Source organism: Vulpes vulpes, chromosome 4, assembly GCF_048418805.1.
Source record: "Vulpes vulpes isolate BD-2025 chromosome 4, VulVul3, whole genome shotgun sequence".
In the NCBI taxonomy this organism is placed as follows: Eukaryota; Metazoa; Chordata; class Mammalia; order Carnivora; family Canidae; genus Vulpes; species Vulpes vulpes.
In genome coordinates, this window is record NC_132783.1 from 21,805,042 (window position 1) to 21,829,726 (window position 24,685).

Sequence of the window (24,685 nt, forward strand, 5' to 3'; positions counted from 1 at the left end):
CATCAATAGTTGGTCCAATTTTTTTGGACAAGGGATTAAGAATTTGAAGTCTGTTTTGGCAGAGAATTGGAACTCCTTTTTGGAGACTTAGTTCACTGGTAGTTTTGCAATTTATTTGATTTTGGAAGATTTGCTTTGGAAATGATGATTTAAATATATGAATTATTGAAGGATCTCATAAGCAAAAAATTCTTCCCACATGCACACATTTCAGAACAATTCATTGAACTGTATGTTCAGACTTCTGAAAAGTATTTCCAACTGAACCAGAAAATTCTAAGTGTGAAAGATGTGGCTTAAAATGAACCAAAAGAATTCTTAGGCTCCATAAAAAATGGGTGATTCTTATGACTAAGTATTAATTTCTTTACACCAAAGGAAAAATGTAATATTGGAAGAAATATTTGACCTACTCAGATTTTACAGGCTTTTAAAAATTTCTGATCTTTTCATAGAAAATTATTTATGTACAGAATTACATCATTTAAAGTCAAGACTTTGAATTCTTGGAATATTTTAGATATAGTGCTACATCTCATGTTCTTAAAGACATAGTTCCAGGCATCCCTTCCTGGGACTTTTTTGCAGCATAATATCAACATAAATGAAAAGGTGGCTTGGTGTTATAAGAAAAAGGAGCATATAGAAAACCTGGGTTTTTGGAACACCTCATGAGGGATGTCAGGTTGTGGGGATGGACTGAATATGTTGAGAGAGCACTAGGTATTGAGCCAAACTTGTGATGTCAACAAAGCTTTGTCCCAATTCTGATGTCAGTTTCGTTTTCCCATTAGCAGGAGAGTTATTTTATTACATATTATTTTCTCTCCTTTCTCTGCCTTGTGCAAGGCTGGGTAGTCTTAGGCAGTTTATCTTGGAGTCTTCTGGTGACACATGATATTTCAAAATGGTCAAGCCAAGAGATCAAATGTGGATTCCTGTGAGAGAAGCAACTTGATTGTTTCTAAAGCACAGACAAGACTTTCTCCATTGTCATGAAGACATTGAGATCCATGGGCTTATTAAATGTTGTTGATGCAGCATTCAGATCGCAGGGGCACCAACCTAGCAACCAAAAAAAAAAAAATCAACTGGATTTTTCATTTATACCAAAAATTATAAAGACTTTTCTCTAATTCAGTTTCTTTTCTGTTTTTTAAATCAGATTTATATAAATGTTTTTTTAATAATTTTTCTAGACTCTGTTACAGAATATTAGGGAGCAGCTATCTAATGATTTCTTTAGTAATACCATAATAATATCAGTTAAATATCTTGGAGATCTTTTAATGGATTATTTTATAGTAAAGTACATATTTGTCTTTCCTTAGTTAAAAGTTTAAAATAAGTACAATTAGAAGCAGTAGGTCCTATGAAATTTTAAGTACTAGCCCTACTGTGGCTACATATTACTATAGGAAGTTAAATTATTATATTACTTATAAATATATTATTTTAATTCAATTGGAGATTATCCGCAAGTCAAACGACTATTTTTAGAAATATCCTTAAGCTGTATAGATTGATAACTTTGAAATACATCATTTAATCCTTAATAATGATGATGGTGACGGCAGCTAGCACAGAATAGGTACTATGTGCCTATAAGTGGTCATGTGTATTAGAACCTTAATATGTACCATGAATATGTGAGGAAGGCACTAGAATTGTCCCCTCCTCTGTCAGGTGAGGTTGCTGATACAGAATCTAAGTAACTTGCCTGAGCCACACAGCCATTGAGTAGCTGGATAGGAACTGAGTCCAGGTAATTTGTCTTCCCTGTCCACCGTGTAAACCTCTGTGCTCTAATACCTTAGAGTTAATTTGCAAAAGAGTAAACACAGATTTTAAAAGCCTTCCATGCTTCTGAATTTACTATTTAGATAGTTTTGAAACTACTGAACATTTGCAAACAGTTTCATTTAAGAATATACATAGTTTAGAGTTATTTAGAACTCATGTTCCTTGATATTTTTAAGTTCTCAAAACATCCTGAATTCATTCAAAGGCATTGCACCTTCTTTTCTTTTATACAAAAGTCATGCGTAGGCAATATGTGTTTTAGCCTCTTTTTCCCTTTGGTGAGGGAAATTAGCTTTGTTGGAGGATGAGGAAAAGTTAGAGTCAGTGGACAAAACAAACACTTGATATAGAAGTAGAAAGAATGCAGAACTGAGCCCAGTTTGGATTCTGTTAAGAAAGGCAATTTAAAGGCCTAATTTCTGGCCCTGACCCTTGTTGGCTGAACACTTCACTTGATGCATTCATTCAACTGATAGCCCTCGAGCATCTGCTGTGGGCCAGGGCCTGTACAAAACTGAGCCCAGTTTGGATTCTGTTAAGAAAGGCAATAAATGCCTAATTTCTGACCCTTGTTGGCTGAACACTTCACTTGATGCATTCATTCAACTGATAGCCCTCGAGCATCTGCTGTGGGCCAGGGCCTGTACAGAGCACTGGACATGTTATAGTTCAAAAGATAATCTAGTCACTGTTTCCATAGTGGTAAAAATAATCTTGGAACTCTTGTTTCTGTTGTGAATTAATGATGATAATACCTACCTCATTGGATTTTGTGAAGATTAAGTTAAATAAGATAACATAAGCAAAACACCTGGCCCCTATGTGTGCCATATAAGTTAGCAAGTATTTTTATCACCACTCTGCCATGTGTATAGTTTTTGTCTCTGTAGTTTTGTTTCTATATAAAACAGAGCAAAGTCTGTTTTATTTCTCTAACATCTCAAGGTAGCTGGTATAAATCCCAAGCATGCCAAAGACGTTTAAGTAAATAATCACCACTCAAGGAACAACGTGCTATGTGGATGACAGTCCTAACGGGCCTACTCCCAATGAAGACAGCAGCAGCCTAGTGCCCTGTTCCTGGGCTCCTCAGTTGGATGCACAGGGAAGCATGTGTTCACTTAGGCCACTTGAATATTGTTTACCGGGGCCATCGTACTGGCTATGGCTGGGTGGCCTGTCTTCTCTTTGGAAAGGTTGCTAGGACTTTATAAATGTAAGAAATGTCCTGTAGGGAAGATATCTTGTTGTGCTGTGCAGAGACCTTTATTAGATATGGTGGTTTGGCAGCTTTAGAGATAGGTTTAAGATCATTATTATTATGCTAAACCGCTTTCAGCTTTTTAAGAGAAGCAGGTTTTGTGCCAGCTGATTGTTTCTTAGTCAACCTTGTGCCTGCAGTCAGCTACCTTTCCGAATGGGGAATGCTGGATGTTAGTAGGTAGGGTCTTTAGAAATCATTTCAGTGAGCCTACACCTTCATAATTTGTAGGGCAGTAAAGCCTACCGCTGAGGCATCAACCAAGGAGAAGCTAGAGTGTTTGTTTCCTAACTGCGCTGCGGCCTTTGTTAACAGGATTGGTGATACTGAAAGTATGAAATAGAATTTAAAAAAGGAATTCTGTGAAATTCTTCTTTGGGAGGAAAAGTGCTGAGTCTTCGATTTTATATTTAAAGTTATTATTATTACTAATTTAAAATTAAATTCTATTTAATTTCTAATTTAACATTTTAAGTGAATTTGAAGCAGAATTGTTTAAGATTTTCCCAATACCTCTAGAATAGAAATCTAGAGTAATATATCCATGGGCCCACTTAGAGAAATGATTTACTTATATATGTGTTTTTGTCACTGAACTGAGTTCCTCAAGAACTGAACTGAGGAACACAGAACAGCTATGTTTATTTTCTCACTGCCCACCCTGGCAGTCGGGGCTCAGTGAATGCTGGGTGATCTGGCCTCCTCTGTTCCCTTTCGTTTCTCTCCTGATGCAGTACACCTCGTCCAGTGTGCCTTTTCAATTCGGAAGAAAGCTTATGTCTCTTTCCTTGGAAGTTACAGAAAGCAAATTCTTCCACTTGAACTCTGGTCTGCTGTTCATGTGCATGGAAGTATTTGGTCTGGCAAAGTGTTACATTTTTACCCTGGGATTGCTGAGTATGTACTGGTATGTGTGTACACATTTTGGTCTACTGTGTAAGTAGCTTATCTCTGAGCCACATAACTGTGTGGCCAACAGCATCTTGTTGTTAGGTCATAGATCTTTTTATGGTTATTACCACAGATAATCAGAGCCTTCGATTAAGATACCCCATTGACTAAGAACCTGGCAGTCCTGTCTGGACTACTCAGAAACCTGGATATGGAGCAGTGAAATGACTAAGGTTCATGCGAAGATGGTATTTGCTGCAGGGTTCTTTCAAATTATGCTTAACAAATGTAATAATGAAAGATTAGTATTCTAAAATTAATCCACATTGCATTAAATACACAGGTTTAAGAAGAGATATGGTAAAAACTAAAAAGGAGAAAGTTTACAATCTTTTGTTGCTAAAAACTATGATGAAAAGAAGAGGCATTCGAGTTAGATTCAGTAAGGCAAATAACATGAATACATCACTTATCACAAGAGGAAATTAAAAGAATATAACACTTTTAAGTGTTAAATCTAATATCTAGACAACTAAAATTAAACATACATATTGCTTGTTTCCAGACAGGATTTCTTTGTGTAGGAAGATAAAGAAGAAAATGCCTTTTTTTTTTTAAATTGGGGATATATTTTATGATGAGTATTAGATTATTTTTTAATGATTGGTATAAAAATAGTCAATAAGCTGCAAAGTGAAGTTAATTTAATGCACATAACATAAAACACTTGAATTAGCTAGATTTAGTTCTTTATGAAGGAAAGTTGTGTTTCTAGGGAGATTTTTATTCAAGAAAAATGTATTCCATCTAGTAACATGAGTGGATACTCATAAAAGATTCAGCCACTACTTAGCCATACAAAATAAAATGTGAAGTTCTACATTGCATCATTGAATTAATAAAATATTCAAAAGAAGGTTTAAAATTTGTCTTGTAATATAAATTTTTATGATTTATATTTATACTTTATATAATTCAGTGAATGTAACCTGCACAATAAAGATGTATTCAGCTAAGTATATTAAATTATGAGAATTTGAGAAACAAGCTCACAGAACCTTAAGAAAAATGTTTCTTAGAACCTTAGGAAAAATGTTTCCTAGAACTTTAGTCATCCTTCATTGTGCCTTAGCCCTCTTTGGAAATCTCACATGATCCAAAAAAGACTGCTCAGGAAGGGAGACAGAACATGAAGACTCCTAACTCTGGGAAATGAACTAGGGGTGGTGGAAGGGGAGGTGGGCGCGGGGGGGGGGGCGGTGACTGGGTGCTGGGCACTGAGGGGGGCACTTGATGGGATGAGCACTGGGTGTTATTCTGTATGTTGGCAAATTCAACACCAATAAAAAATAAATTTATTATTAAAAAAATCAAAAATAAAAGAAATCCTGTGCCTAAAAAAAAAAAAAAAAAAAAAGACTGCTTGGAGAAAAGAAAAAGGAAGATAAGTTACTGAGTTGTAGGCCACTGTTTGTGGTGCTTTATTGCATCAAGAGGGTACAGAGTTGAATAGAAGAGGAGTTCTAACTCCTAACTCTGGGAAACGAACTAGGGGTGGTGGAAGGGGAGGTGGGCGTGGGGTGGGGGTGACTGAGTGGCAGGCACTGAGGTGAGCACTTGACAGGATGAGTCTGGGTGTTATTCTGTATGTTTACAAATTGAACACCAATAAAAAATAAATTTAAAAAAAGGAGAGGAGTTCTAAAATGTGGCCTTCCCTTTTTTGGAGTTTGTTTTTTTTTTCTTTTTTTTAAACTTTATTTTATTTTAATTTATTTATGATAGTCACAGAGAGAGAGAGAGAGAGAGAGAGAGGCAGAGGGAGAAGCAGGCTCCATGCACTGGGAGCCCGACGTGGGATTCGATCCTGGGTCTCCAGGATCGTGCCCTGGCCAAAGGCAGGCGCTAAACCGCTGCGCCACCCAGGGATCCCAGGAGTTTGTTTAACAAGAGTCTAAAAAGTAATTAAATATATTATTATCATGGCTGACTTATGTCAAAACTATACACACTATTATTCTTTTTTTTTTAATTAATTTTTATTGGTGTTCAATTTACCAACATACAGAAAAACACCCAGTGCTCATCCCGTCAAGTGTCCACCTCAGTGCCCGTCACCCATTCCCCTCCAACACCCGCCCTCCTCCCCCCTTCCACCACCCCTAGTTCGTTTCCCCGAGTTAGGAGTATTATTCTTAATTAAATGCATAATCAACTGACTGATGTGTCTATTATTTCTTAGGTTGGTATTTACTTTTTTATTTTTTTTAATTTTTAGATGAAGAACAAAATTTTATTCTAAAAATAGTTCTCAGTGACAATTAAATACCAAAACCTGGTCATTATAATAAAAGGAAAAAAGAGTTAAAGGAATTTGCTTTAAATTTTTCTCCTTAAAAATACAAAATTCTCACGAATATATTGTCAACTCTCATTTACCTGAATGGGAGTGATTCATGTTTTGGATTATCTAAAGTCCTGGATTGGATTCTCACGCATCTTCCAGTGAATACATTTCTCAGCGGGAACAGAAGCGAGTATTTGCCGCAGTGAACAGGACTAGGTAATGAGTTTATGCCCGTGAAATGTGCACTAGGGGAGCAGTGGTTGGCCTGGGAAGTGAGCGATGCAGCTTCCACACGGAGAAGACAGGCCTCAGGCCACCGGAAAGGTATTCAGGGACATGAAGTGGTTCCCTATCCTCAGAGTGCTCAGAATCCGGCTGCCTACGGGGTTCTTTTTTTTTTTTAATTTTTATTTATTTATGATAGTCACAGAGAGATAGAGAGAGAGGCAGAGACACAGGCAGAGGGAGAAGCAGGCTCCATGCACCGGGAGCCCAACGTGGGATTCGATCCCGGGTCTCCAGGATCGCGCCCTGGGCCAAAGGCAGGCGCCAAACCGATGCGCCACCCAGGGATCCCCTGCCTCTGGGGTTCTAATGGACCTCAAGCCGGGAAGCACAAAGAACACAAGAGATGAAAAAGGTAAAATTGAAAACACCCCCCACCCGCATCGTCATTTTACAAAGAAATGGAAACGGTGGGGGTTCCTACCAGGCAAGTATGTGGTCTGTTACCAACTCTGCCCACCCAGGCTTCCTTGGATTCCTTCTACAATACACATCTCAGGCCTGCGGCGTTACCTGGTCCTCAGCAGACTAGGCCTTAATGCACAGTGCGTAGACGTGATGCTTTTACATAGAAATTCCTAGCATCCTCTGAAACACAAAAGCTGATCACAAGTCACATTTAAATCCTTTGCAGTGCAGACGAGGGACATTAGGACATATTAGTGCATTTCTGGATTAGCAGAAATTTACTAAGATAGCAACACTCTGTCGGATGGTCATATAGTCAGATTAAGTACCATTTTTTCACCAAACATGAACGAGTTTTGGCTGCTTGTAACAGGAACTACATTGACTGGCCCTGGGGTCCCTACAACATGGGGCTTTCTCTAATACCATAATACAGCCATGTGCCCGCCCCCAGGAGACCAGTGGCCTGAAGAATAATAAAAGCTTATCTTTAAAAGCCTTAAAAATGTACTCCAAAGCTTTTGTAGTATAAAAATGCTATGTCCCCAATCTGAGTAAAATCAACAGTGCACAAAAATGCAGCATTTGGTATGTAGGTGGGAGCCTGAGGGGTTGTGTAGGTAGTGCTGCCCTACGGCCCCTGGATGGACTGGCACAGCCTTAGCTTGTGGGGTGGGTTTGGAAATCACAGGAGGAACTTAGGTTAGGGAAGTTTACAGGACATTCAGCGATTCTAGGAGCAGAAAGCTTTACACCTCTTAAAAATATTCACTAAACAGAAAATAACTGTTCCATATGAAATAGAGCGATTTCTGGTAGTGACACTAGTCTCACATCAGCAATAACCTAACCAAATCTTTAAAACACTGTTCAGTGTTCCAATTTAGTGAAATACACAGAGGAAAAAAATACTTAGATTACCTCTCATTGAAAGTTCAGGCTCTCCCTAGCAGGGCAAAGCCCAGATATCTTCGCTAGTTTGACTGGGCCCTGGGGGCAGTGCACCCGGCACAACGCTTTAAAGTTATGCTTGCGAGCTGGTGAACTCCTATAATTTTTGCTGTGTGGTGTTTCTGTCAGCATCCTGAGGGCCTTATTTGTATGCAGGGAGGGCACAGCACCCATGGGGGACCATGTCTGCCGATCACTCCCCTGCTGTGACCAGTGCCATACAAGGAAAGGGCAGGCCTTGTCTTACTGTGTATTTCTTAAAAGTGACTATAACCATTGCATTAACTCTATGTTCCAAATACTCCTTTAGAAAACCCAAACCAAACCCGTTTTCCCTTTAGGAACCAGGAGGACGCTCCACATGTTTATATAGCACATTGTATATTATGTGCATGGCCGAATCACCGAAATGATCTGACAGGGCTGTATCCGTCTTCTTCCACTGGTCCTGGACCTCCTTAGATGATGGCATCATGTTCACCAATGGTTCGTGATCGAACGCCTCTTCTGGAATAATACCTTCTGCCTCCGATGTAAGGAACCGACGGGACACCCAGTGTCAGCACAATACCGCCCAGAGAGCTGCCAGTATCCACTCTGGATCCTGGATTTCCTTTAGAGCTAATAGCTGGTGTGATTGTGACTGATAAGAAAAGGCCGCGGCTGAACTGTCGTGGGGATGGTCTCCGAGGCCAGTGTCGCCTGGGTTGTGTTCTGGGACCCTGAGCTGCTGGAGATCCTGTTGGCCCAGCCCCCAGCTGCTGGGATTCTGGCTGTAGCCACGCGTCTTGGAGATGGAGATGGCGGTTGGTCAGCGGGTTCCCGGAGCTGCTGGTGGCCTGGCTCCTAGAGCTGGAGGTCACAGAGGTGACATTCCCTGTTGGTGGTTTCCTGAGGCATCGAATTCTCTGCATGCAGAGATCCGTGCAGGCGCGCGCTGTCCACAGGCGCCTGGAGCAGCGCCAGCAGGAGCAGCAGCGCCCAGGCCACGTCCCAGGCCCCTTGTTCAGGGGCAGGACACGCAGCCTCAGGGTCCCGCCCCAGCTCAGCTGCCTCCTTCAGGCGGGATTGAATGGGCGATTGATTTAATTCATCTCAGTGGGCAGAGATGACAGCGACATTTCCTTGTGTCTTTCCCTTTGGTGAACTAAGTCCTGTGATGTATGGCTGTGCACAGTTAGGGGTGGGTTACATGTCTGTCTGTCTATCGGTTTGCTTTCCTTCTTTCTTTCTCCTTCCTTCCTTCCTTCCTTCCTTCCTTCCTTCCTTCCTTCCTTCCTTCCTTCCTTCCTTCCTTCCTCACTCCCTCCCTCCCTCCCTCCCTCCCTCCCTCACTCCCTCCCATTCTTTTTGTTTTTCAGAAAGGAAAAGCAAAGAAAAAGGAGCATGGTCATTCTTGCTGACAGTTTCCCTGACTCTTCCTCTAGCAACAGCATGGAACCAAGCAGGCTTTGGAGAGCTTTCCCTCCGCGACTTAGTTCCATGGGCCCATTTGTAGACTTTGGAATGTAGTGTGCTTGTAAACAGCTTTCCTGATCTTTCTTCATTTTTTTCTCTATTAAATTTAAATGCACATTATTGGGTATTTATATGCTATATTAAACTTTTATAAATATATTTTGCTTTGTTTCAATTCATGGTAGGACCAATGCCATATTGTACACAAAAGTGACATTTAATAATCCCTTGAAATACTTTGTACCTTGCCACACGTAAGATTTTTAATTCTGTTGACACCATCTGAATCCCATAGGAAACCCTATGGTAATTTTAACCCTAGAATGTCAGTAAACAACTGGAAAGATAATGTAAATAACACTGACACATCAGCTCCTGACAGCACACACTCACACTCACTCATCGGTGCACTCGTTCTGTTTTCGTCCTCCCGGCATAGAGAAGTGTCTGTCCCCTCCTCTTTCTGAAGAACAAGCCTGTGTACCCCCTCTGATGAACACTTAGGACGTAGAGCATCCCCTCTCTTCATTTGATATTCACCCTCTGACACTGATGATCATTGTCATTGATATTAAATATTCAGACTTTTTCTTTTCAAAATTGTTCCCTCTTGATTCTACATCCCCTTTCGTCAGGGATCCCCTCTTTGCTTGGATATTCTAGGTCTCCAGTTTTCTCACCTCCAATGTGCTCCTCTGCCCGCACTGAGATGGCTTCTGCCCTGAGCTTTCTAGTGACTCTCTCAGGCCACCATGCACTTTGTGTCACTAAAGCACTGCAGGCTTTTTGGAGCTCCTTCTGCTGATCTGCCCAGTGGCATTAGGGGTTGTTGACAGATGACAGATACCTCCCTCTTAAAGCACTCTCTTCCTTGACTTCACTGAAACCATCTCCTAGCCACTCATTTTTTTGTTCTATTTTTTTGCAGCTTATACGCTTTTTACCCAGCTATTAAATGTCTGAGTGCCTTCCACTTGCTCTACATTTGCATTTTCTCTTTTTCCTTTGCTAGATTCCTCTGTTCAGTCATCACAGGGCCAAGAAACCATCCTTGAACTCCAGATGAGATTAGCTCTCTCCATTATATACTCCAGTAGCACCATGTTCATCATTGTCCTTGCATTCATCAGGTTATTTTCCATTTCTTTGGTGGTTGATTAATGGCTTATCCCTACCTAGTCTGTAAGCTCTTTGAGGTTGGGTACTGTGCCTGCTTTATTTATTTCACTGTGTTATACTTAGTCCTAGCATTACTCTTGCACATACAGGCTCATTTTTTTTTCTCAAAAGAATTGTTTATCTATATAAGAAGTATTTCTTTCTTCATTAAAATAAAAAGAAGTAAAATTAAAAATGGTTGATATTGAATGACTATTGCTCTGAACTTATCTGAAGGCTATTTAATGTTACATTTTGGTCAAGGTTAACATGTTTTCATTGACTAGAAGGTGTATCAAGAGTCCTTTAGTTTTTCATCAGATAGATTCTATTGTAGCAATATAACAGACATCTGAAATTTCAAGTTTGATTGTATTAGTCTGGGCTCTCCGGAAAAGCAGAATCAATAGGATGTGTGTGTGTGTGTGTGTGTGTGTGTGTGTGTGTGTGTGTATATATATATATATATATATATATATATATATATATATATATATATCTCAGTGTAAGAATTGGCTAAGGTGGTTATGGAGGCTGACAAGTTCTGAGATCCGCAGGGTAAGCCAGCAAGCTGGAGACCAAAGGGAGCTGGTGCTGTACTAGTTTGAGTCTGAAGGCCTAAGAACCAGGAGAACTGAGGGTATAGCTCAGGTCAAAGACTCTCAAGCTCGAGACACAACCAGTGTTTCAACTTAGGTCCAAAGGCAGAAGAAAGCTAATGTCCCAGTTTGGAGGCAGTCAGGCAGGAGGAATTCTCAGGGGAGGGTTAGTCTTTTGTTCTGTTTGGGCCTTGAGCTGATTGGATGAGGCCCACCCATGTTGTGGCTAGCAAGTTCCTATAGTCAGTCAATGAATTCACATCTTAATCTCATTTGAATATATTCTCATGGATACACTCAGAATAATGTTTGACCAGATATCTGACACCCTATGATTCAGTCAGGTTGATACATAAAATATACCATCATATTGATCAAATGAACAAAATTTATTATAGATTTCTACTTTTTAGTCTTTTTTTTTTCTATTTCATTAGGGTGAGGAGGTTGCCTTATAATTTTCTTCAAATGCTGCAATTAACAAGGCATATTTAGATTTTTTTAAAAGATTTTTTTTATTTATTAGAAACAGCAAGAGAGAGAGAACATGAAGGCAGGTAAAGGCCGAGGGAGAAGCAAGCTCCCTACTGAGCAAAGAACCTGATGCAGGGCTGGATCCCCGGACTCCAGGATCACGAGCTGAGCCAAAGGCAGGGCATGTTGAATCTGTGCCTGACTTTTCAGTCACTCCACACATCGAAGCTGCTCTTTCAGTCTCCTTTTCTACAACTTGTCTGCAATACCCAGTGTTCTAGCTAGGTTTGTTGCTTACCATAATCTGAGCTACGCTTGGTAATACTGTGACTTTGCTGACATTGTTTGCCCTATTTTAATAAACCCACTCCCTCTCAATCTTGTCTTGTCCCAAACTTTCCTAGTTTTCAAGGTTCAGAGTGAATCTCAAACACTGTTGTGAAACTGCCTCTGAGACTTCCATAGCTGCTGCTCTCCATGCAATTGTCTTGGCCCCTTTTACTTTTTATGGTAATTTAACCAGTTCCTATTCTCTTTCCACCAAAAGCATGTCAAGTCCTACAGAGCAGAAACTGGTATTGACTTTCTTGTGAGTGGTGGGGGGTGGGGGGTCCTGCAGGATGGTGCACATGATGTGCTACAATAAATGCATTGAATGAACACTCGGTTTCTCTCATAGGTTTTTGAATTGACTTTTGGTATATGAGTGGAGTGTGCTTGGCCTGATTCCGGTTCTCTTTCCAGGAAGCACATCTGCTTATCTACTCTGTCCTCTTATTTCCAGTCGGTTAAAATACTCTCAATTATTGGTTAACTTTTGATTTCTTAAGAATTTGTTGGGAATGGGAACTTGATTCCTCAGTCCTTTTTCTAGCAAGTTCCACTTTCCTGAATGACATTCTTGCCTTTATCATCTTATTAATTTACAGGAAAATGCCAGTTATTTTTCTTAGTTTTTAGTCCATTGGGTTCTTTGTGTCTGGCCCTCATGAGCAAGGTGTTGAGTCAGGTACTGAGATTTCTACATAGATGAATATGATGTAGTGCGTGCCCTCTGGGAGCAAGGAATCTTTGGGGAAGGGAGGAGGCAAGGGGAAGGAGAAATCTGTGTTTAGTGAAGTCTCCTGCCATTTAGAATAATATATATTTGGGGAATGATAATTTATATGTAATTTGAGGATATAATCCCTTCCCCCATGGAGTTTGCAGCCCAGTTGGCGGATGCATCTAAATAAATACAGATCAGGGTGGGAAATACTTTGATAGGGATAGCAAAGTTGGTTAGGGAGGCATGTGTGGGGAATCTGTTGCTCAAACTTGGTTATATAATAATTTGGTTGAAATTCTCTTTTCTGATGTGATATGGACCGGTACGTGGTCAGGTAATAGAAAAAGTTTGTGCTAGCAGGGAAAATAGAACTGATATTTCAACCATTTAATTTTAGTTTAAGTTTTGTAAGTATACATTGATTCTTTTTTAAAATAATAAATTTATTTTTTATTGGTGTTCAATTTACCAACATACAGAATAACACCCAGTGCTCATGCCGTCAAGTGCCCCCCTCAGTGCCCGTCACCCATTCACCCCCACCCCCCACCCTCCTTCCCTTCCATCACCCCTAGTTCATTTCCCAGAGTTAGGAGTCTTTATGTTCTGTCTCCCTTTCTGATATTTCCCACACATTACTTCTCCCTTCCCTTATATTCCCTTTCACTATTATTTATATTCCCTAAATGAATGAGAACACATTGATTCTTTAATTTTTAAAACTATGAGCAGCCTGGGTGGCTCAGCAGTTTAGTGCCACCTTCAGCCCAGGGCGTGATAGTGGAGACCCGGGATCCAGTCCCACGTCGGGCTCCCTGCATGGAGCCTACTTCTCCCTCTGCCTGTGTCTCTGTCTCTGTCTCTATCTCATGAATAAATAAACAAAATCTTTTTTAAAAAAATAAAATTTAGGGATCCCTGGGTGGCGCAGCGGTTTGGCGTGTGCCTTTGGCCCAGGGCGCAATCCTGGAGACCCGGGATCGAGTCCCACGTCGGGCTCCCGGTGCATGGAGCCTGCTTGTGTCTCTGCCTCTCTCTCTCTCTCTCTCTCTCTCTCTCTCTCTCTGTGTGTGTGTGTGTGTGACTATCATAAATAAATAAATAAATTTAAAAAAAAATAAAATAAAAAAAAAATAAAATAAAATAAAATTTATGACCATAGCCTTCTTGATTCTGAGCATAGGTTTTCTCACTAGAGTTTGCAACCATATATATTTTTTATAACCACTCCTTATAGTATTCAGTTTTGCTATTTTTAAAGTAATATGAGTAAAGCCTCCTTCTTGTAAAGCAAGTGGAGTATAAACTCCTTCCAGACTTATGATTTTCCTCCATCTTTTATAATTGCTTTCGTTCTGTAACTTTTTTTGTTTTTTTCCTCTTTTTTTTTCCTTCTGTAACTTGACAATTCTTTTTACACATTTACCTTTGAGTGTTTTTTAAAAATATACAGCTGATTTTCTTAGAAACAAATGAATTTTTTTCTTACTCGTATATCTTTGGTTTATGTAATATTTGGTTAAGTTATCAATTAAAATATCTTGTACAAGTGTCATAAAATATGTGGGAACACACACAAGGGACTCTCACGACACAAGCATGCTAGTCAAGGGCTGAGGACAGAGGTGTGCCCGTAAAGCAGAGAGCAGGCTGCCAACTGAGAAGACTTTGCTTTGGACGTCATTCAGCTGACTTGATGCAGTGTCAGGTAAATCTGGGAATGAGTTAAGTGGAGGTCAGTTAAAAAACTTCTGATGTAAAATAGAGCAAAAATGCTCTGGGAACACAATATGCTCTCTAATTGCTTGTCTATAAAATAGCCACTCTGTTCTCTGTGACATAATCTTATTCTAAAGTTTCTTGGCCTGTCGAGATTGGTAATTTATCTAAGTAAAATAGTTGAGGTATACCTTTTTTTCCTGTGAAGAGTACCTGTTTCCTAGGATCAGATCACATGTTTTCTGTGTAACAGATTTTTCTTTTTATTCTTCTTGTCTTTTCTGTTGACTTTTTTTCCATGTCAGATTTTTTTTTTGTAAGATACTTTAAAGATTACTGTCTTTGCCTGAGCCCCTCAGAGAAACATAGCATATATGTTAGTGATTTGTGGTTGTTGTTTTTTATTTATGGACTTAGTTTTTTTGTCTAATATAGGATCCCATTCCTAGGAATCCTATTAAATTGTTTCCTTGCTGTGTGGCTGATTATTAGCTGTGATTAGAAACCATCAGAGACCATTTTAGTGTCACCTGGATGGCTCAGTTGGTGAAGCATTTGACTCCTGATTTCACCTCGGGTCATGATCTCATGGATTGTGGGATCCAGCCCTGAGTAGGATTCCACACTCAGCAGGGAATCTGCTTCTCTCCTTCTTGCTCTCCCTCTTCCCCTCCATTGTTTTCTCTCTCACAAATAAATAAATAAATCTTTTTTAAAAGAAAAGAAAAGAAACATTTACATTTGTTTGAAACTTCACTTTTTAATAGGACCCGATGAGTGTGCCGTAAATATGAAATTAACTTATTTTACACAGTTCACTCTTTTGAATACACCTGTCATTTTTCTGCTTCACATAAATTTCCTTGATTAAAAGATGCTTCATTTTTACCAAGGGAATAATTTAAAAAGTATTATTTTGCTTAAGTCATTGTATCAGTCAACTTTTGCCAAGAAGACTGCTCAAACAAATAACCTTAAAGTCTTAGCGGTTTCTAGCAACAAAGATTTAGCTCTTGTCCATGCAAGTGTGGGGTACAGGAGGCTGTGACTCTTTCCAGCATTTGGTTCCACTTGATGTGTAAGGGAACAACACTTACAAGAGACATGCATTTTTCTGGCAGAAGGGAAAGAACAGTCCCCCAAACATGACGACTCTTAAAGCATTCTCTTGGACATGATTCACTTTGCTTCCAGTCACATTTCATGTGTCAGTACAAGTCATTTGGTCAAGCCTGATACAGTACACACCTCATACACACACACCACTCTGGGCTAGATCACAACTTGGTACAGTGCCCCCTCCTGGGATGGGAGTAAATAAATAGGAATGCAATGTTCTGTTACAGTCAGGTCTTTTTTTAGGTTTTAATAATAAATTTATTTTTTATTGGTGTTCAATTTGCCAACATACAGAAAACACCCAGTGTTCATTTTAAAGATTTTTTGTTTTGTTAGAGGAGTATTAAGGATATATTTTGTGAATTTTACTGTGGAAATAATTTTTTCCTGATATTTTTCAGCTTTATATTTTGAACTCTGTAGAACTGATGTTAATATACAGGTTAAGATTGAATTAGGATCTTTGTAAGGAAGAATTAAGTGAAAGGATATTACATATGGAATTCTTACTTCCTACTTCATTATATTTTATTTTCTCCACCTTTATCACTTGTCTCCTACTTCTATTGATAATTGAGCGGGAGTTCAAACTTTTTTCGTCCATACTGGTATAGTTTCAGTTTGTAACTTTAGGAATTTTGAAGATTATTTCCTATTGTATTGATTAGTCATTAGTCAATTTGGCTGGATAATCTGACGCTATCTACTACCATTTCAATACACTAAATTATGCCTTTGCCAATTTCATAGTCATGTTTTGTTTTTTTTTTTTAACAGCATCCACATGTGGACAACAGTCTCCCAGCAAGTAAAGAGAAACCAAGTTAAGTCACAGACAGGTGCAGCTGAAATACCAAATCACGCATGGCCTTTTCTAGAGTTATATTTACTTGTGCACAGTGGGGACTATATTTCCTTACAAAACAAGAGATAGTTACATTTGCTGTTTTGAAATAGCAGAACTGAACCTCAAATGCATGAGAACATGAAATCTTAGTGGGGTATGGTACTTGAAAAGGGACAGTGGGCAAGTTGTCAGAGAAATTGGAGATTTGTGAGTGATGCTGGATGTTGGAAGGAGATAGGAAGTTTGAAAAGTAGATACATCTAGATATCCAGGAGTAAATGTTTTGTGATAGTGATGGAATCAGAAAGAATTAGACTGGAAGGCATTGTGAGTTTGTTTGGTCCTAGCTATTGCCACAATACAGAAGCAGTTCCATTGGTAAAAGCTTATCAAATGGTGGCTTACATTATCCTGTGTAATTTCAGAGAAGTCCCCTCCCCCAATCTTCCAAGATTGTGTATTCCAGTTTTTCACTGTCATATCCCACTTAAGTGTGTTTCTTAATTCCATACCAACTATCCTTTTCAAAGGGTGAGGTCTGAGAGGGGCAGCAATGATCACATCATCCTGTATATGCATTTCTCTTTAACGTCATTAAAGCTCTTGGGAAAGATGTTATTTCACCTGTGATTGAATCTAGTTCTGAAAGGGATGAGATTACAAAGTCTACCTACACCATTTTACAGATTAAGTGAAAGAGTTTCAAAGATGATGAGACTCGCCCAAGGTGAAAGGGCCCAAATGGGAAAGCCAAAGCCAGAAGAACAATCTTGTCTCCTAATTAAGTGTTCTTACTTTGTATATGACATATAAGTGGCTATTTCATGAGTATATTAATATCAGATGTACATAACAGAATATAAGTTTTCTTCCTGCACATAACATTGAGGTAGCATAGTTAATAATAGGTGTCTGGCCAAAGAAAGGAAATTGTTTTGTGAGTCATTGAAAAGTAAGCATAAGAAATAAAAGAAATATATGAGGACAAATTCCATTTAGCTGTCAAACGCATTGGGTTGTTTTAGCCTCCTTTAAGAAATGTTTTATCCAGGAAAATTGAAAGCTATATATAGATTAACTCATTCTATTTCACTCCTGAGTTCACTACGCCTGTTCTTCTCATGGTTCTAGTTATAGGCTGGCTCTAGGATTTGCTAAGTGTGAGCTTTACAATTGTTTATCATCACTTAGTCTCAACTCTCCCATTGGTAAAATGTGCACAGCTTGGAGGTGTTCTTCTGGGAGATGGACCCAGATTTTTTTGAATTTTTTTTAATAAATTAATTTTTATTGGTGTTCAATTTACCAACATACAGAAAAACACCCAGTGCTCATCCCGTCAAGTGTCCCCCTCAGTGCCCGTCACCCATATCCCCCCACCCCCCACCCTCCTCCCCTTCCACCACCCCTAGTTCGTTTCCCAGAGTTAGGAGTCTTTATGTTCTGTCTCCCTTCCTGATATTTTTTGAATTTTTTAATCCAGAATTACTCTTTTAGGTAGGTGCTATTGATCCTATTTTGTAGATAAGGTAATAAATGAAGTTAAGATAACCTTTCCTGAGGATACATTGCTAATAAATTGTATACCAGAATCCCAAGTCAGGTCTATCTGATTCCAAGGCAGAGTCTCTCCACCCAGTGTACTTGGAAATGCACTTGACTTTTTCATCCATCTCTCAGAAGGTGAAAGCCTGATAAAGTACGTGATATTTTTAGACAATTGCCAAGTGCTATATCAATGTGAGGTATTGTTGTTTCTTTTATGTGTTCTTAGCCACTTATTGGAAAATAGCAGTACGATCCAAGGCATAAATAAGTTTTCTATTTTCTGCTTTATGGATGAGGAAATTGAGGCCCATGGGATAAGGAAGGATATCTACATAGGCAGAAAGTAAGAGAGTAGTGTCAGTTCCTAGTCTAGTTCTAAAGCCCATCGTCCAGTCTTTCTCCTTATTCTTCTCTAGACCTGAGTTTTTATTCTGGCATAGGGGCTGATTCCATCACTATGTACTGATTCCTGTGTTGGAACTTCCCAATCAGCTAAGACACTCTAGCGAGGTAAGAGTAGGTTACTAGTAAGGAAAGAGGTAATGACACTGATGATAGTATTTTTTAAAGACTATATGCATACAGGTAATCATTCAAACTTCATGACAGTTGGATATAACACTATATGGCAACCCTTCCATACTTTATGAATTCAGAAACGGTCATTGTGGTGCATTAGGATTTTGGCAGAGCACCCGCCTCAAGAGAATACTCTGTAGCAGCTCTACCATAAGGCACTATCTCCAGTTTTCCTGTTGAATCATTCCAGCCAGGTTACTTACTACATTTTTCTGGGCTTGTTTATCTTCATTTCCTAAGTTTGTTTGAAAAACCCTAACAACTAGGACATTCAGAGAAGCTCTTGTATGTGCAAATTTGCCTGTAAATCTGAATTCTCTATGAGATGTTACTACCAAAATGTTGAATCTAATAAAACTGTAAGCCACCATGATTTTTGTGTGTCATTCAGAGATACAGATCAACATTCTCCTGTACTTTACTTTTTTGAATCGATTATCAGTCCAAAGGAAGAGCTTTGCAAGTAGTTTGTTACTAAAATGATTTATTTTTTGGATTTAGGTACACATGATGATTCTCTCAATTCTTTGAACCTCTCAGTTGCCTGTTCTTTTTTCTCTTTCTGGACCAGGGTTTTGGAAATTCATTTAAGGTTTGTTTGTAGTTCCCTGTCGTATAACATGAAAGTTCTAACTTAATTTTAATATTCTAGTTTAAATTTAATATTAAGAATTAGATCACCGATAGCATATTTTTCTCTAGATGCAGAAATGACACCATTACCTAATAAACTTCTTTTTGCTGCATTTACAGGCCTCCACAAGATGTTACTGCATTGGGCAAATTGATGATGTGGAATTCACTTTTAGAAAGTTAGATAATTAGCCTTTCCTTTGATATATATGACTGTCTCTATTTGTAATATATATTTTATGTATATTTTATGTATATGTATTTTGTTTGCCAGGTAACTGAATATTGTCAGATTCCTTTTTCAGTATCTAGATCAGTTGGAAATTTAAAAAAACATCAATGGTAACTTTGAATTGGCACGTGGTACTCAATGTATCTTAAAATGATTTTTTCTTAATCACTATTAGAAACAAATGAATAGGGCACCCTGGGTGGCTCAGCAGTTTAGCCTCTGCCTTTGGCCAGGGCCTGATCGTGGAGACCCAGGATCAAGTCCCACATTGGGATCCCTGCATGGAAAGCCATAAACTACCAGAACTGGAACAGGAAGAAATAGCAAATCTGAACAGGCCAATAACCAGGGAGGAAATTGAAGCAGTCATCACAAACCTTCCAAGACACAAAAGTCCAGGGCAAGATGGCTTCCCTGGGGAATTGTATCAAACGTTTAAAAAAGAAACCATACCTATTCTACTAAAGCTGTTTGGAAAGATAGAAAGAGATGGAGTACTTCCAAATTTGTTCTATCAGGCCAACATCACCTTAATTCCAAAACCAGATAAATACCCCACCAAAAAGGAGAATTATAGACCAATATCCCTGATGAACATGGATGCAAAAATTCTCAAGAAGATACTAGCCAATAAGATCCAACAACACATTAAGAAAATTATTCACCATGACCAAGTAGGATTTATCCCTGGGACACAAGGCTGGTTCAACACTCGTAAAACAATCAGTGTGACTCATCATATCAGCAAGAGAAAAACCAAGAACCATATGACCCTCTCATTAGATGCAGAGAAAGCATTTGACAAAATACAGCATCCATTCCTGATCAAAACACTTCAGAGTGTTGAGATAGAGGGAACTTTCCTCGACATCTTAAAAGCCATCTACGAAAAGCCCACAGCAAATATCATTCTCCATGGGGAAGCACTGGGAGCCTTTCCCCTAAGATCAGGAACAAGACAGGGATGTCCACTCTCACCACTGCTATTCAACATAGTACTGGAAGTCCTAGCCTCAGCAATCAGACAACAAAAAGATATTAAAGGCATTCAAATGGCAAAGAAGAAGTCAAACTCTCCCTCTTCACCGATGACATGATAAACTACACAGAAAACCCAAAAGCCTCCACCCCAAGATTGTTAGAACTCATACAGGAATTTGGTAGCGTGGCAGGATACAAAATCAATGCCCAGAAATCAATGGCATTTCTATCCACTTATAATGAGACTGAAGAAAGAGAAATTAAGGAGTCAATCCCATTTACAATTGCACCCAAAATCATAAGATATCTAGGAATAAACCTAACCAAAGAGGTAAAAGATCTATACCCTAAAAACTATAGAACACTTCTGAAAGAAATTGAGGAAGACACAAAGAGATGGAAAAATAGTCCATGCTCATGGATTGGCAGAATTAACATTGTGAAAATGTCAATGCTACCCAGGGCAATTTACACGTTTAATGCAATCCCTATCAAAGTACCATGGACTTTCCTCAGAGAGTTAGAACAAATTATTTTCAGATTTGTGTGGAATCAGAAAAGACCCCGAATAGCCAGGGGAATTTTAAAAACGAGAACCATAGCTGGGGGCATAACAATGCCAGATTTCAGGTTGTACTACAAAGCTGTGGTCATCAGGACAGTGTGGTATCGGCACAAAAACAGACACATAGATCAATGGAACAGAATAGAGAATCCAGAAGTGGACCCTCAACTTTATGGTCAACTAATATTCGATAAAATAGGAAAGACTATCCATTGGAAGAAAGACAGTCTCTTCAATAAATGGTGTTGAGAAAATTGGACATCCACATGCAGAAGAATGAAACTAGACCACTCTCTTGCACCATACACAAAGATAAACTCAAAATGGATGAAAGATCTAAATGGAGACAAGATTCCATCAAAATCCTAGAGGAGAACACAGGCAACACCCTTTTCGAACTTGGCCACAGTAACTTCTTGCAAGATACATCCACAAAGGCAAAAGAAACAAAAGCAAAAATGAACTATTGGGACTTCATCAAGATAAGAAGCTTTTGCACAGCAATGGATACAGTCAACAAAACTAAAAGACAACCTACAGAGTGGGAGAAGATATTTGCAAATGACGTATCAGATAAAGGGCTAGTTTCCAAGATCTATAAAGAACTTCTTAAACTCAACACCAAAGAAACAAACAATCCAATCATGAAATGGGCAAAAGACATGAAGAGAAATCTCACAGAGGAAGACATGGACATGGCCAACATGCACATGAGACAATGCTCTGCATCACTTGCCATCAGGGAAATACAAATCAAAACCACAATGAGATCCCACCTCACACCAGTGAGAATGGGGAAAATTAACAAGGCAGGAAACAACAAATGTTGGAGAGGATGCGGAGAAAAGGGAACCCTCTTACACTGTTGGTGGGAATATGTACTGGTGCAGCCACTCTGGAAACTGTGTGGAGTTCCTCAAAGTGTTAAAAATAGACCTGCCCTACGACCCAGCAATTGTACTGTTGGGGATTTACCCTAAAGATTCAGATGCAATGAAACGCCAGGACACCTGCACCCTGATATTTCTAGCAGCAATGTCCACAATAGCCAAACTGTGGAAGGAGCTCGGTCTCCATCGAAAGATGAATGGATAAAGAAGATGTGGTCTATGTATACAATGGAATATTCCTCAGCCATTAGAAACGACAAATACCCACCATTTGCTTCAACATGGATGGAACTGGAGGGTATTATGCTGAGTGAAATAAGTCAGAGAAGAACAAAAATAATATGTTCTCATTCTTTTGAGGAATATAGATAATAGTGAAAGGGAGTAGAAGGCAAAGGTGAAGAAATGGGTAGGAAATATCAGAAAGGGATACAGAACATAAAGACTCCTAACTCTGGGAAATGAACTAGGGGTGGTGGAAGGGGAGGAGGGTGGGGGGTGGGGGTGAATGGGTGACGGGCACTGAGGGGGACACTTGACGGGATGAGCACTGGGTGTTTTTCTGTATGTTGGTAAGTTGAACACCAATAAAAATTAATTTATTAAAAAAAGAAAAAATTTATTTCTCACAAACAGAGCATGTTGCAGCATTAAACAAATCTTCCTCATTTCTCACATTTGCATAATGACTTTCTCGGATCTAATCCCCAAATATGTTAACATCAGTCTTAAATTCCCGTTCTGTTAGGTGATACTCCTACGTCTATATCCTGACACTGTTGCACAGTGATGTTCAGAATTCACAATCAGGGTTTGCTAAACCTGCCTGTATCTCTAACTGCTACCCCAAAGTTCTTATCAATATTTTTCCCTACTTGAAAGTGTCTCCCCACTGAGGACATCGCTTCCCCTAAAGTCCTGTCAATTGAAGGCTATGTCCTCCATTGCCCTCTTCCCACAAATGCCTGGAACGCAGAAGGCAAGAGGTGGGGAGAGGTGGGTGGGGGTGGGGGCATAGTTGTTCCTCTGGAGGCTCAGGAATTGTAACAAGACCTGTAATCATTGCTGTGACCAGGCTCTCTCCCTCCTCCTTTCTAAAATTTCATGTTTTTTACAATAATCTTGAGGAATTACCCATATGTATTGCACTCACTATATTCCTCCCTACTTATAAGCCTTTTATTACTCCTTTGTGTTTCCTCTTATTCCTTGAAGACTTACACCACAATTCTTATCAAAATCCTTGATAATTTTATTATCTACATTGATGACTTTTGATCCTGGTGTCTCACTCAGTGACTCCATGTCCTTCTCTCCAGTGGATTTGGCTCTCAGCATGCTTCAGCTACTCACATAATCATGCCTATGTTTGTAATTACTAATTTCCACTGCCTTAAGAACCCAGCTCACCAATCACCAGCTCCTATCTTTCCAGCTTACTTCTTCTAGTACTCTAATTCCAAAAATGCCACAGACCCACTTGGACTTTCGGTCCATCATTTCTACTGCATTTTCGATGTTCTTTATGACCTCATCCTTGTGCCTTCCTTTTCAATATTACTAGCTTAAATTCCATGGAAGGTTTAATTTCTTTCAGGCATGTACCTGTAACTCCGTTATGCAATGCTCCCTTCAGAGCATTTGCTTGAATAATCACAATCCTAGTTTAAAACAAATTTCCTCCTCCTTGGGATCTGAACTCACAAAGTTTCATGCAGCTAAAGAAAAACACATACCATGTGAGTTCTGTGATCATTTGAGTCTCACCACAAGTAGGACTTTAATGGCACCCAATATATTTTTCCTATTCTGTTCACTCTTCTGCATTCCTGGAAGACTAGGCCAGACCTCTTCTCAAATTAATAATGCATCCTCACCGATCCTTACTGAGTCTATGACTTCTTATTCTTCTCCATTTCTCAGAGAAAACAAACAAATAGAAAGAAATAAGAGATGTTCCATAAACTCCTGCCACCATATTTGCTCCCCCCCTTTTAGGTTAGAAAAGGATTTGGGCACAAGATTGTCTTTTCAAAATTTTGTTTTGTTTAAAAAATACCCATATGCAGAATGGATACTTATCTCTTATTTATATAAATCTAGTATCTAAAACTTACAGGTCGAGATTCCAGTGTAAGTGCTAAATAAATGAAAGACTTCATCAATGAAGGATCAGTGAGCTAAAAATTAAAAGTTGAGAGGTAAATATTTGTCAAAGAAAGAATGCATGTCACTCCTATTTGCATTCTATTTAATCATTTATCCATAATACAAATATCCGTTAACCCCTGTTGTGTCTATGAAAGTACTGAGTAAATATTTTCTGGGTGAATAAGTGAATCCATTGATAGGGAGTCAGGAGGAGGAGTTTCTAAAACATAGCACAAAATTCCAGGAAACTTTTATTTGATTTTTTTAATTTGAATTCAATTTGCTGGAGTGTCTGGGTGGGCTCAGGTCATGATCCTGGGACGCTGGGATTGAGCCCGACATCAGGGATTCCTGCTCAAGCAAGGAGCCTGCTTCTCACTCTCTGCCTCTTCCCTCTGCTCATTCTCTCTCTCTCTCAGTAAATAAATAAATAAAATCTTAAAAATAAACAAATTAAATTTGCAACATCTAGTATAACACCCAATGCTCATCACATCCCATGCCCTCCTTAATCCCCATCACCCAGTTACCCTATCCTCCCCACCCACTTTCCTTCAGCAACACTCAGTTTGTTTCCCAGAGTTAAAGAGTCTCTCATCATTTGACCAGGAAACCTTTAATAAAATAGTTAAATAATCCTTTTTCTAAGAGAGCTATTCCAACACAAGATTATGAATTATTAGTAATTATTTCCCCAAATGAAGATGATTCTATCAGTGGTATCAATGGTACTACAGA

At 39.1% G+C, this 24,685-nt stretch overlaps 1 protein-coding gene and 1 long non-coding RNA gene across 2 annotated transcripts in view; both read left to right on the plus strand.

The window, feature by feature from the left end:
• Nucleotides 1-10,758, plus strand: part of LOC140598522 (uncharacterized) — a 29,841-nt gene extending 19,083 nt beyond the window's left edge. The window contains exons 2-3 of the long non-coding RNA XR_012000959.1: nucleotides 8,288-9,129; nucleotides 9,308-10,758. This is a non-coding gene — a long non-coding RNA (uncharacterized lncRNA). The remainder of the gene's footprint in view (nucleotides 1-8,287; nucleotides 9,130-9,307) is intronic.
• The window catches only part of LOC140598712 (uncharacterized), a 45,598-nt gene extending 23,340 nt beyond the window's left edge, over nucleotides 1-22,258 (plus strand). The window contains exons 3-5 of the mRNA XM_072757239.1: nucleotides 16,299-16,360; nucleotides 18,997-19,087; nucleotides 19,249-22,258. Of these exons, the coding sequence (XP_072613340.1) occupies nucleotides 16,299-16,360; nucleotides 18,997-19,087; nucleotides 19,249-19,312 (217 nt within the window). The 3' untranslated portion in view covers nucleotides 19,313-22,258. The remainder of the gene's footprint in view (nucleotides 1-16,298; nucleotides 16,361-18,996; nucleotides 19,088-19,248) is intronic.
• The last annotated feature ends 2,427 nt before the right edge of the window (nucleotides 22,259-24,685 follow it).